The 12,976-nt window shown below is 60.5% G+C and overlaps 2 protein-coding genes across 2 annotated transcripts; both read right to left on the bottom strand.

The window, feature by feature from the left end:
* Positions 1-429: 429 nt before the first annotated feature.
* CHLRE_07g320700v5 (uncharacterized protein) lies at positions 430-5,427 on the bottom strand. Its single transcript, XM_043063971.1, has 12 exons — positions 5,321-5,427; positions 4,944-5,171; positions 4,758-4,811; positions 4,326-4,582; positions 3,943-4,213; positions 3,447-3,788; positions 3,191-3,337; positions 3,026-3,053; positions 2,799-2,923; positions 2,386-2,619; positions 2,098-2,223; positions 430-1,966 (listed from the first exon to the last, which is right to left on the bottom strand). Exons 1-12 carry the CDS (start codon positions 5,327-5,329, stop codon positions 1,337-1,339), a joined length of 2,451 nt encoding a protein of 816 aa, XP_042922539.1. The 5' UTR covers positions 5,330-5,427; the 3' UTR covers positions 430-1,336.
* A 3,919-nt stretch (positions 5,428-9,346) lies between these two features.
* CHLRE_07g320650v5 (uncharacterized protein) lies at positions 9,347-12,857 on the bottom strand. The gene is made up of 6 exons (XM_001700793.3): positions 12,404-12,857; positions 12,085-12,178; positions 11,622-11,974; positions 11,432-11,502; positions 10,957-11,295; positions 9,347-10,788 (listed from the first exon to the last, which is right to left on the bottom strand). The coding sequence occupies exons 1-6, from the start codon at positions 12,774-12,776 to the stop codon at positions 9,982-9,984; spliced, it is 2,037 nt and encodes a 678-aa protein (XP_001700845.2). The 5' UTR covers positions 12,777-12,857; the 3' UTR covers positions 9,347-9,981.
* Positions 12,858-12,976: the final 119 nt, after the last annotated feature.

The following is a 12,976-nucleotide window of genomic DNA, read 5'->3' as shown; positions in this document are numbered from 1 at the left end:
GAGCGTGAGTAGCGTGAGAACCGCGAACCAGCTCAACACCAACACAACAACAAGGCAGTTCACAAGCCTCGCCTCGATGGCGCTCGTGGGGAAATAACCCAAGGTATGACATCGCAGGGTCACTAGCGACAAGGAAAGCCCATGCACACCACATAACACCGCCGCCGCCAACCTGCTGCCCAAGCTGCTTCTTGAGACGGCTGCCAGTATCCTTGACCGCCCTCCGCAGCTCTTTGCCAGTCTTGTCTGGCGGCAACTCGCAGTCTAGCGCCTGAAAGTGCTGAACTGCTTTGGCCCATTTCAGCTTGCCCGGACCCTGCTCCACCAGCCATGCCAGCAGTGCAGACTTGGTCTTCAGGACGCCAGCGAGGCCGGCGGCTTCCCGCTGCGCTCGTTGAGGCATCAAGGATGCTAGCTATCAAGAAAGGTATATGTCTGTCGTTACAAATACCGTGGCTGCTCCTGCTCCTGCGGTGGCCCTCCAGTCGCGGCGCCGGCGCCGATGTGCTGGTGCAGCCCGCCAGAGCGCCACACGGCGACCCGCCCGTGACCATAGCAGGAGGTGGAGCATCCCCAAGGAGCCTCGCTCATCTCCCGGACACACCAATGGCCTGGGGCGGGCACACAAGCGCCGCTAGTCAGGTGTGCGCCCTATCCCAGCGGCCAAGCACAGCAAAGTCAATTTGTATCCAAACAGTCGCCACATTGTCCACCACCCGGCACTCGTCACCCGGCACTCGTCACCCGGCTGATAAGCTGGAAGCCTCAAATGACATTCGCACAAGCACCCATACAGTACAGCTGAGTACAGCGGCATAAGAACTCCTACATGTATAGACGGAGGTCTAAGCCGCCCTTAAACCATGAACAATGACCAAAGACAGGTAAACATACGCCTGCTGCCCACGCGGCCTGCCCATGGCCCAACGCATATGCGCCTGGGCACTCCCTGCGTGTCCGCGAGCAATGGTAATGTCCACCTCGCAACACGATGCATTTGCTCATATGCTTGTCTTCTTCGCTGAGCACCAGTAACACTCGGTGGTGGTGAAGGAAGGGGTGATGGTCAGTGTTCCTTCTAACGCGAGGTGCCCTGCCCAGTCTGTGCCCAATCCCTGTTCAGCCGCTCTTACACGATGGTACATTCCATCGTGTCTCGCGTACTGGTGCTGATCCCTTCAAACGACTCACCCAGTTCTTCAGCAGTATCTATAGTAATCCGAATGTGCAAGCAATGCAATGTGGAATGAATAAGCTAACAATGCAGGTGGGCAATGCAGGGGCAAGCAAGCGGCATACCCTGGTAGGTGCCTTGCCCCACCGCTGAACTGCGTTATCACTGCAGGCCGAGCTCCGCCGCAACCTCAGGCTCACCCTCTTTTACCACAGACTCCTGCACTCGTGACAGCTGCGACATGCGCCGCGGTAATGAACGCCGCATTATGCTATCAGAGCTTGTGGACCGGGTCGTGCCCATTTCGGAAACCCGGCCCACGCCTTTTGCTCTTCCGGCCTCGTCGGAAACACAGCCAGAAACAGGAAATACGACGCTGGCATCGCTGACATGCGCCAGGGGGACACTGTCCTCCCGCAAACTCAGATCCTTCAAGCCGCTGGCTATTGCTGCAAAGGGTGTCCCGGAGCTTACGAGCGAGGCCAGGGGATTAGATGGCGACTGTGATGCCCGGGGCGAGCGAAGAGAGCCGCGACCGCTGTGGAGGCCGCCTGGCGGCAGCATGAACGGCGATTGGCCGCCGTCGACCGAGGTGACATATGAAGTGCACGAGCTCATTGATGCGCGACTACACTCGTTGCTGTAATCGCCGGCATAACTGAGTGATAAATCCACCGGGGCCGCCACCGGGATTGCCCCTCCCACAGACGCCCGCCGTGTGACAAACCGGAGCGTGTTGGCAGAAGAACGCCCAGGAAGCGCTGGCGCCGGCGCAGGTGCGAGGAGGTAGGTCTGCGTGCACAAAACGCCGTGGGATCAGCCTTGAGTTGCGTGTGCAGGTATGGTCGGCTAGAAAAATGATGCGTCAGCAGCCGGATAGGTTAGCCCTGGTTACCATACTGCAACATTGTGCACGCACGCACCCGCATGGTTCCCTTGCCCTTGACGGTGATGTTGCCTCGCTCCCGGATCTCAAAGCGCTCCTTGGACCGGAGGCAGCTGTAGCAGGCCTCACTGATGTGGATCTGGCCGGCCTCGCCGTGGGACTCCTGCGAATGGCGAGGTGAGGCGCACGTGAGGTGGGCACATATACACCACAGGCAAGGAGGGACAAGCCTACGTAGGAAGACAAACCTGAACGTGGATAAGAGAGCGGGCAGGGCCGGGCCACTTAACATGCGACCCGACCCCCACCTCCGCACCCGGCTCACCATGCGGCTGGCCGTGTTGACGGTGTCGCCAAACAGGCAGAAGCGAGGCATCTTGCGGCCGACCACGCCCGCCACTACCGGGCCCGAGTGCATGCCCACGCGGATGCGCACGGGCTCCCCCAGGCTGCTGGCGACCCGACTGGCCTCCTCGTGCATGCGCAGCGCAAACTCCAGCAACACGTCCGCATGGTCGTCACACGGTACCGTCACGTTGCACACCACCATGTATGCGTCCTGTGTGCGCGTGAAGAGCGTGGCGTGCAAGCGTTGGGGCTGGCAGCTTCAGGGCGAGCCTCGTGACAGAGCCCTAAGCACTGTCCGTCTCCCGCGCCTGCTTTCCCTTCCCTTGTTGTCCTTCCCTTCCAGCTATCCCTTTTTCCTTTTCCTCCGCCCCGGCCCGCTGCCCTACTCACCCCGATGGTCTCCACCTTGTACAGCTGCGGGTACTCCTCAATGGCCGCGTCGAAGCGCTGATACAGCTCATCCAGCAGCGAGCACACCTCCAGCGGCGAGCTGCGTGAAGCAATCTCCGTGAAGCCTGTAGCACGGCCATTGTGTACCACAGTCAGTGCAAAGCAGGGACGTTTCGGGCTGGAACTTGCAGCGCTCACCCTGCTGACAAAGACCCATTTCAACTTACCAACTATGTCGCTGAACAAGATGGTGACCTGTGAATACGCGTACATGGGGGGCGCGCTGGGCATGAGGCTACAGCATACCGTACCTGCTTCGGCCGGCTCCCCGACCACGCACCTCATGTGATGCCTTCTCCCATGTGCACCCACAGATGCCAGTGTAGGCTCACCTCTGGGTGCTCTTGTGCCGGCGCCCGCTCCTCATTCTTGAGGCAGCTGGCCACCTCGGGAGGCAGCATCTGGTAAAGCAGCCCGTCGCTACGCCGCCGCTCCGCGTCCAACCACCCCGCCATTTCTCCCAGGCGCGAGTTGGCGTCCTGGCGAGTAAGAAAAGAATGAAACGACATACGTGGAGGAACCCGGTAAGGAGCCGCTTATAGGTAGCCGAACACGTGTGGCTGAACCGTAGGGCTGCATGTACGGTACCTTGAGTTCACGCGTGAGGGACTCCAGCCGCTCCTGCAGCTGCGCCTCCGCCTGGCGCTGCTCCGCTAGCAGCACATAGTCCCGGTTGATGTCGTGGTGCGGGATGTCGGAGATGAAGATGCCGTGGTGGCGCATGTCGTCGAGGCCCGCCAGGCGTGCCGTGCCCATGAAGAGCAGGCCCTCCTGGGTGGCGGGGCAGCCAGCGCCCGGGTGCAGCGGCAGCGGCACAGCCACCATCTGCCCTTTGAGCTCCAGACCGCTTGCACGGGCCTTAAGCAGGAATGCGTTGTCAATGTCGCTTACTAGGTGGTCAAAGTCGAGCGGCCCGTGCGGATGTTTCAGCTGCGCATGGGACGGGTATGGCGTGCATTTGTGTGCAGTGAGTGGCAGGGTAGATCCAGCTATTGCGCTACGGGACAGCATGGAGTCATGCATGTGCCATCCAAGCCCAGCATGTATGGCCGCCCCAAACCCGACCTCGTCCCCCACCACGCACCTGGAACACCTCCCCCAGCGGCACGCCGCTCCGCCCGCGCAGCTCCGGAAACAGCCGCTCCAGCATCGCCCCCGCCTGCACTACGCGGCAGCTGCGGTCTAGCAGCAGGTGGAAGGGGAAGAGCTGGTAGAAGTCGTTCGGGTTCAGCGTAAAGCTACGCGCAGCCGCCGCTGCTGGGGAGGCGGTGGAGGCAGCAGAGCCGGCGGTTTCGTTGCCATCAACGCTGGCCGCAGGCGGCCCGCAGTGCTGAAGCGCTGCTTGGTGGGGGTAGCTGCGCGCACAAGAACAGCAACATTGTTTGAAATGCCACACTCTAGAAACCGCAAGCTGTGGGTACCAGCTTCCTTGCCTATTTCTGCCGCCCCACTTCCCCTGCTGCTCACCTGACCCGAAACACCTCGTGGTCATCGCTGCCGTCGTCTCGCCCCCGCAGCAGCTCCACCTGCAGCTGCTCGCCGCCCAGGCCCCAGTACTGCTCCGCGAGGCCCTTGAGCACACCCACCACAATGGGGCCCAGTGCCGGCCGGTGGCTGTGGTAATGCAGCGTCAGGCAAGTGGGCCCCACGTCCGTGCACTTGAAGGCGGGCGCCGCCATGGAGGGGAAGCTCATGCTGAGATGCAGGTGCAGGTCATTCAGGTTCTGCATGGATTCAAGTACCGGACAATAGATGAGAGATGGTGTCATGTCAGTCCGTGAAGCACGGCAAGCCTGACTGTGACCTGCACTCAGACGTGTCAGGGACCTCCAGCAGCCGTCCAGCGTCTGTGCGGGCATGTCGAACCCGGCATCTCACGTGTGCTTTGCTCGACCTCACCTTGAGGAATTCGGCCATGTTGCTTCCCAAGCTCTTCAGCAGCTTCTCATACCCCTGTGGCAAGCATGACAAGGGGCCCCGCCGCGAGCGCACAGTGTGCGTATGTGTCAAGGGGCGGGATGCCAGCTGATTATGCCATCTGATTACGACGCGCCTGCCTACCCGTTAACCCACGACGTGGCTCACCAGGCGGGCAGTGTACTCCACAAAGTACACTCCGAACGCCTCCAGGACTTGTGCGGAAGTAATTCCTAAGATATTGGACGCGGAAATGACGAGCCCGTAGGTGGCGGCGTCGGGGTAGGGGCACGACGACACCCAGCCCGCCTGCACACCCGAGGTCGAAAGGGTTTGCTCCCAGACGGCATCCCCAAACTTCTCCCGCACGAAGCTCTCCACGGAGATGTTGATCCACTGTGTGGTGGGAAGAAAATTAGGCACATCTGATGCAGGCTACGCGCTGCCAAGTCGCCCACGAAACTTCCTGTGCCTCACGACGCTTTCTGTGCCTGGAGGCACGTCCGAAGAGCGCCATCCGCCCTACGACGCAATCTTCCACTTACGCCTATCATCTTAGCTGGACCCCCAGCATGCAAATCTGGCAGGTCCGCGCCAGGCTCGCGGTGGCAATGTCAGGCACGCGCGCCCACAGCAAGCCACTGTTGTTTACTAGGTTCCTGTAGCATACTGTTGATATCTGTGATATCAATCATAATAGCACTAAGAATGAACTGCATGGCCGGGAGACTTATACCAGGAAAGTGCGAGTTTTTCTCCCTGCTGCGGTTTCGGCAACGCTGACTACTTATGCATTTAAGACTTGGGTGTAAATATTGATGCTTGAACCGGGCGAAACTTATCTCGAGCTTCGTGGCCGCTCGACTGTATATGCACTGTGGCTGCCTAAGCTTCCCAACAATACGACGATGTATCTCTTGACGCCAAACAAACTTAAGCAGCTAGCTGATTGCCTTAGTCGTAGAGGTTCCATTCGCAATGCATGGTTCATTCTTTCTTGGCGCTACACTGCGTCCGCACGTTATTACAGTGCCCCAGGATAACATGTATTCTGAGAATGCGTGGAAATGTTAACGGGGCTTTACCGCATATCTTAGGGACTGCTAGCACCAACCGCCCTACGGTTGACGGGAAAACCTGGGGAAACTCTTCCTAATCGACGACAGGATACAAGCGCAGCGGGGTGCGGGGTGACAACTTTAATGTGTGGCCATGGTGGGTTAGTGCGATGGCAGGGTATGTGCAGGTTGGCGAGTGCAAGGTTGGCCACAATGATATATCCCTACCTATGTAGGGACAAGAATGGCTGTGACAGCTGCAGAGTTTGCGTGTCACAAGCTGCCGAGGAAGGCTCGTGCATGCGGAACGTCGATGGGGGGGGGTGCCTCCAGGCATCAGTACGTCTCACAGGATTAGCCATGTCAAGCCGTAGGCTGACCCAAGCAGCCCCCAGGGGCCCCTTTGCCAGGGCCCCCCAGGTCGCGTAAGGGCTACCCTAGGGCTGGCCCAAGCAGTCCCAGATAGACTACCCAAAACCGGGCGCCCCAGTCCAATCCAACCCAGGCTGTCCCAGGCTGCCCCCAAAACACTCCAAATTGCCCCCGGCCACCTCAGGCTGCCCCAGGCAGGCTGCCTCAGGCCGTCTGCAGGCGCGCCAGCCCAGGCCACCGAAAACCACCCCAGGCTGCCCCAGGCCACCCAAAACCGCCCCAGGCCACCCCAAGCCGCACAAACCCGCCCCAGGCCGCCCCCCAGGGGTACGGATTTGAACAAGATAGAGAGCAGGGTGAATGGGCAATGGGCGAAATACACAGCCGCGGTTGTGAAGGACGCCAACAAGTCCGCCACCCCCACGCTTGCCCCCACGCTTTGAAGCTATGCCTCAGCCCTACCAAGTCGCAAGCGCAACCACAGCACAACGCATGTAGCACCAGGGCATTAGCACCGGGTCATGCAACCCTATGGAACGCTGGTCATGCTAGTGTCAAGAGGCCTGCGTGTGTGCCTGTGTTGGGTCGCGCGTGTGCGGTGCTGGTTCCCGTGCGGGCAGCTTTGTTGCTGGATTGGCCGCTGGATTGGCCGCTTGGATAGCTGGATGTGCATGGCGTTTGCTTGGCGGCTGTGTTTGTGCCCCGGACTGAGTGGGACCCCAGACTCATTCTGCGTGTGTGCCTGCGCATGATCGTGTGCCTGTGCCCTGTTGTGTGGGCGCCTGTGATGGTGGTTCCCGTTCTCGTGGTGATTAGGGCTTGGGTGCAGGGTTTTCTTTCTTTTTCCCTGCTCTGTTCTGTGAGTTCGGTAGGTGGTTTGCCTGTTTTGTGGGGCCCCGGTCTGGCCTTGCTTTGCTCTGGAGCGGTGCCCTCACCATTGACATTGATTCGAGGACGGCGGGGGCACACATGTTGTGTTTGCACTGGCTTTCTCCCTGGAAACCCAGCGTATTATGCAACGTAATCGAATTTATTAATACGCATATTATATATAGAGAGGGTGGTGTACGAGGCAACCCTGTGGAGTCTGCAGGTGCTGCTTCTGGTGTCATTCACGTTTCAAATGCACTTTGCTGGGAGGGGGCAACCCGTTGCACCCTGGGTCTCATCCGCGCTGTGGCCACCGTCCAATGTGATCCCACAATGAAAGTGCTGGACGGTGTAAGTTGGGGAAAAGTTGAGGAAAAGTTGGGAAACAATTAGCAAAAAGTTGAGAAAGAGTTGGAAAACAATTGGGAAAAAGTTGAGAAAAGTTGGGAAAAAGTCAGGGGTCGTATCTTGGTTTTGGGGTAATGTCTAGCTCCAGACAAAAACGGCCGGGTAGCCGCCGTCTTTTGTCTGGGCACATGGCGGTTTGGGGGCTTCTACATAGGAACTCGGACAAAACCCGCCCCAAACCCGGGCCAACAAAGTCTCGCCCCAGACATTAGCCCCCGGGAGGAATGTCTAGGAAACGGCCAAAATGGCCAATTAATGTCTGGAGACATTAAGATAGGAGCCCTGGAAAAAGTTGGGGAAAAGTTGGGAAACAATTGGCCAAAATTTGAGAAAAAGTTGAGAAAATGTTGGGGAAACGTTTTGGGGGAGCAGTACGAAGTGTAACGAGCGGGTTGGGGGTTGGGTGAAAGGGTTTTAGACTGGGCGGACTGGGCGGATCTTCTGAGGAGCTGGGTGCGGTGGGAAATCAGGGGGGCTATTGGGGTGGACGGGTGGTGAAGCGCTGATGTGAAGCGTAGGCAGAGATTCTCTCAGCAGCATGCACGGAGCATGTCGCTGCAGTTCGCAAGCTTGACGAGCGGGCAGGTCACCCCAGGGCCCGCCCCAGACGCCCCGACAGCAATCCATGGCATATGGACACCGTATCAGGGCATTTGGGATGGGTTGAGCTTTGGATGGTGCCCCGGGTATGGGCACAACCTGGGTGAGACCGGGTTGGGAGGGGGCGGTGGTCCGAGGAGCACCAGTGGTTGCTGGTGGAGAGGGTGGTAGTTGGGCCCAAACTCCGGAGCTGCCCTCGCCACGTGCAGGTGCACATGCAGGCAGCGTAGCGCCTGCCACGGACTGGTCCTTTGTGTGCACAGCACCAACAAGTGCTGCAGGGGGCAACCTGTGACACTGCCTTTGAAATGTCGGCGGACTTTGATGCTCCACAATTTGCGATTCTATAGCTATGAATTTCTAGACGCAATGTTAGTGCGCACACCTGTGAGACACTGGAACCGGCGCTGCAGCAATCCTGACACCGAAATTGGGGGGCTTGTGCAGGTCGCCGATGAGTGCAAGATTATAGGAGCAGGAATGTGGTGAATGGCTGTGACAGTCGCAGACCTGCTGCCAAGCAAGGCGTGTGCATGCAGCTGTGCCTCTCAAAGAAAGAACGGCAGGCCGCCAGCCTCATAAACCTATGCCGCCCCAGGCTGCCCCTCTGTGTGGCCCTCAGGCTGAGGGCCCCAGACCGCCCCAGGCCACCCCCAAACATCCCAAACCACTCCAGACCACCCCAGCTGCCCAAGGCAGACTGCCCCAGGTTGCCTGCAGGCACGCCAGCCCAGGCCGCCCCAAGCCGCCCCCAAACACCCCAAACCGCCCCAGGCCACCCCAGGCCGCCCCAGGCCACCCCCAAACACCCGATACCGCCCCAGGCTGCCCCAGAACACCCAGGCCGCCCCAGGCAGGCTGCCCCAGGCCGCCGGTAAGAGTGTGGGCCCCGGCTGCCCCAGACTGCCACTGACCACCCGAGGCCAGCCACCCCAGGGCCACCCCAGGCCGCCTCAGGCTGCCCCAGGTGTGCAGCAATTGATGCACCATGTGCATGTGAGCCTTCAGGCTGCGCGGTGCCAGGTGTCGACCACCCGGCGCGCGCGAGGAACACCGACGTGCACACAGGGCCAGGAGAAGTCGGTGTCACAAGCTGTGACACCGACTCGGACAACCGGCGAGCCTTCGCCCCGCAATTTGGGGTTTCAATACAAGCCGACAAATCGTATGTGTTTCTTACACTGTGCGTGCCAGAAGTGCCCGATTCGACCGACTGGTGAATGGGACCGAATCGGCCTGCGACTCGCCCTCGCAGTCCTCGGCGTCATTCTTTATTTACATACAATTGCGCCACGTATTGTTGTATCTGGTACAGCATCGCTGATAGCTCAGTGCAGGAATGTTGAGGACGCCCATTTCTCGAAATCGGGTCGCATAGCATAGCCGAATGTTAATTTGGATACGAGTCTGCTCCCGATATTCATGATATGCATTTACCTACTACTACGCCGCTCCTGAGACACGCAGCTTCCGCGTTCGTTCCTGGCGAGCCAGGCAATGCGTGGTCATATGTCTATGGCTGATCTGCTTCTGTTTTAGCAGTCGGCAGAAGCCCAGAAGTCTGGAGTCCCACGTGATCGGTACATCGAACTGTCTTTTGGCTGCGTCAACTTTACCCTTAAAGTTGGATGGATTGCTCTGGAAAGGATGTCACACGAATTGGCGCGAAAGGACTGCGAACATGTGAAGCGGGGCTCAACGGGGCCCTGTGCCGGGACGCCGGCCGGGTTCAGACAGAGGCGCCTCTTCAGCATTCGTTGTGACAAGCTTCAGGCAGCTCCTACGACCCTAAGCATCAGCGAGGGCTAGCGAGGGCTAGCCCTGTCCTTTACAACCCGGGAACCTTTGAGCGATGCAGGCGATGAATACCGTCTAGATGCGCTTGTCACACGCAGCCCTCATGTCCATGGCAAAAAGTTGATGAACAGCACACATCCGAGCGCCACATACACCAAGCACCACCGCCACAAAGCCATCGCCAGCCAGGAGCTCCAACCGCTGCCACCTGCACTGCTAGGCCCCCCAGGCGCGGCAGGACCGCTGCCTCCGCCACCCATTGTCGCGGCTTCCGTCGCGGCTTCGCCCGCAGCTGCAGGCTCCGCCCGCCTCGGCCTCCGCCCCCCGACTTCGTTCCCAAGGCGTCGACCCATCCCGCGGCGCCACAGGTGGGCCATGTACCAATACAGGGGCGGGCACGAAGACAGCAGGAAGCGTGTGGACACCTGCACGTGCATGGTCGTCACGGCAACCAGGAGACTGAAGGCCCACGGGAACATTGTCACCGCCAGCTCCGGGGAAAAGTACCCCGCGTGTCGGCTTCCGTCGCTCATGTAGAGTTCCCGCCCTGGGGCCTCGCCCTGATATGAGGACGTCCCACCGGCGGCTGCCACCTTGGCCCCGGCATCGCTGGCGCCACCCAACCCCAGCCTCCTTCGCAGCTGGCCTGTGCTATGCTCGCCCATAGCCCCTCTGACTGAGGCTAGTTGCGCCTCACCCTCTGACTTGCTCAACCCAGATCGCCAATTTGACTTCCCCAGCGCCTCCGCCGCTGTATCCTCCGCCGCCGCCGCCACCCCATCCGAATGGGTCCTCCCTGGGGGCATCAAGCCCAGGCAGGCCATGTGGCCGGCGTTGGCGCGGCTATACTCAAACAGCCCAGCCGCCGAGAGCAGCAGCACAGGCATCGCCAGCAAAAAGTTGGGCGCCTGCGCGGCAGCGGGGAACAAGGCATGTCACCAGAGCAATGGAAGCGCATGCATCCCTTATGAGTGCATGACGCTGTCTTAGACACTGTGATACACATCATCCGGATGACGTGCGGACACGAATAAACAATTAACATGTGCGCTAGCGCCCTGGCCGCCCGCCCCTACCTGTTGCAGCGTCCAGTAGCGCAGGAAGCCCACGTTCCAGTACAGCAGCTGCACGAAGCCGTACACGTACGGCACGCGTGACGAGCACCACGGCCGCGGCCAGTCGTACGGCCCAGTGCTGCCGCCGCCGCCACCGCCTGTGCTGCCAGTGCTGCTGCTGCTACTACTACCCACGCCTGCGTCGTAGGCACCAGCAGGAGCGGCGGACGACACGTGGGCGGCGCCGTGCGCATCCCGGCGGCAGAACGCCTCATACGCGGCTGCCTGGAACAGCACCAAAGGCGTGACTGAGACGGCCGCCGCGACAACGCCCAGCAGCGCAGTCCACAACGCTCGCGCCTGCGTGTCAGTACAAGCGGCTGTCGTCAGCAGTGAGCATAACGTCCTTCGCGCCCTGCACCGTCCAGTGTCTCCCGTGTGCACATGCACGTGCTGCAGCTCTCAAGAGTCCAAGGCATGGACTTGGCCCTCCCACCTTGCTCTTGGGCCACAACGCCACCGCATGCCGCAGGCTGTAATGGCCCACGTAGCCGGCATTCACCACGCCTGTGTTTTGCGGCGACACAGTAGGCCGCCGTCAGTCCATCAGTTCAAATGGCTTCAGGCTGCCCTATCAGCTGGGGGTGGCCCCCGCTTTACTGGTCCTGAGTTCAGCATGGGCCTACCGTTTGAGCGCAGACCACATGACACCGCCACGGCCGCGGTTGCAGCCATGAGCCGTGCCAAGCTAAATCCCGGGCCACCGCTTTTGAGACCTCCTCGCCTCTGATCGCGTGAGCCCCTGGCTGCACTGACTGCGCCTTCCAATCCACCGATGCCATCGCGGCTGCGGCTGCGGCTGCTGCTGCTGCCGCCGCCGATCCCCCGGCAATGCAGGCAGCACAGCACCGCCAGGGTGGCCGCGGCGAAGGCGGCCTCTGTGTACGGCGCCGCATGGAAGACGGCGGCGGGGCTGAGGATGAAAAAGAGGCAGGCAGCGGCTGACAGTTCCGGGTCGCATATGAGCGAGGCACCCAGCCTGCGGGTGCACACGTGTGGCATTGGGTGGTGCCAACAAGGCTGTGTTGGAGGAGCCGTAGCCATGGATGCCGCTGCTGCTGAGTGCAATCACACCGCCACTGATCTCACCTGTACAGCATCACAACGCCCGCCACGGATGCCGCTGCGTTGAGCGCCACCGCCAGCAGGGCAAACAGCTCCGGCGGGGCGCGCGAAAGCAGGGCTGCGAGCGGCGGGTGCACACGTGCTCAAGTCCTTGCCGGCCTCACTGTATGGCATCCCATGGTATCCTACGATCACATGTGAAGGCACATGTGCGCCGGACAGACTACAGGTGTTTGAGGCACACGAGCAGTGGAACCGCCTTGTGCACCAAAATGCAGCGCACCGCCTCCGCTCACTCCCATCCCAACAAAGGCCACCGTGTTTCTCCCGCCCTGCCCCTCACCCGGCATGAGAGGAAAGAAGGCGTAGTATTGTTCGTATACGTAGCCCCTTGCCGCGATATCGACGAAGAAGACAGCATCCCACACCAACCATCCGCGCAGCAGCCACGGTCGCGCGGACTGGGTGGCGCCAGCGGCGGCTGCACCCGCCTGCGGCTGGCCGTCGCCCATCCAGGGCTCCTGCAATCCATCTGCCGAATGTGACTGGTGGAAGGCTGCGGGCTGCACGGGCTGTAGCAGCTCTGCCGGGAGGGTCTTGGAGGTGTCATAGTCAGGGAGGAGCAGGTCGCCGCCTGTGGCGCCCAGCAGCAGCGCGAGGCGGACAGCTACCGCCAGGAGCGCCAGGCGCAGCTCAGGCCGGGTCAATCCAAGCATATGCATTACGTATGTCCTACAACTTGTGGACGAATTCGCCGCGCCAATAGCGGCACGTCATGTTCAGACTGAAGAGACGAGCATCTAACCAGCGCTAGTTGCTCTCCGAATTGCAACTTAGGTTTCCTTAGTTTCAGGACACCCCTCGGCCGGCCAGAGGCGGGCATACCCATCATCGCTTCGTGCATCGCGTATAAACG

The sequence above is a fragment of the Chlamydomonas reinhardtii genome, chromosome 7 (assembly GCF_000002595.2).
Source record: "Chlamydomonas reinhardtii strain CC-503 cw92 mt+ chromosome 7, whole genome shotgun sequence".
Classification (NCBI taxonomy): domain Eukaryota; kingdom Viridiplantae; phylum Chlorophyta; class Chlorophyceae; order Chlamydomonadales; family Chlamydomonadaceae; genus Chlamydomonas; species Chlamydomonas reinhardtii.
The sequence above is the reverse complement of the archived record's forward strand: the minus strand, read 5'-3'. Positions and strand labels throughout refer to the sequence as shown.

Bases quoted from the DNA above. Each gene is read 5' to 3' on its own strand.
- CHLRE_07g320650v5 (XM_001700793.3), bottom strand. From the start codon at position 12,776: ATGCTTGGATTGACCCGGCCTGAGCTGCGCCTGGCGCTCCTGGCGGTA. The intron at 12,179-12,403 runs GTGAGGGGCAGG...CGCCGCTCGCAG, and splicing joins CTTCTTTCCTCTCATGCCGG to CCCTGCTTTCGCGCGCCCCG. The intron at 11,975-12,084 runs GTGAGATCAGTG...GTGCACCCGCAG, and splicing joins GGCGTTGTGATGCTGTACAG to GCTGGGTGCCTCGCTCATAT.
- CHLRE_07g320700v5 (XM_043063971.1), bottom strand. The intron at 3,338-3,446 runs GTACCGTACATG...CTTACTCGCCAG, and splicing joins CCCTCACGCGTGAACTCAAG to GACGCCAACTCGCGCCTGGG. The intron at 2,924-3,025 runs GTAAGTTGAAAT...GCCGTGCTACAG, and splicing joins CTTGTTCAGCGACATAGTTG to GCTTCACGGAGATTGCTTCA.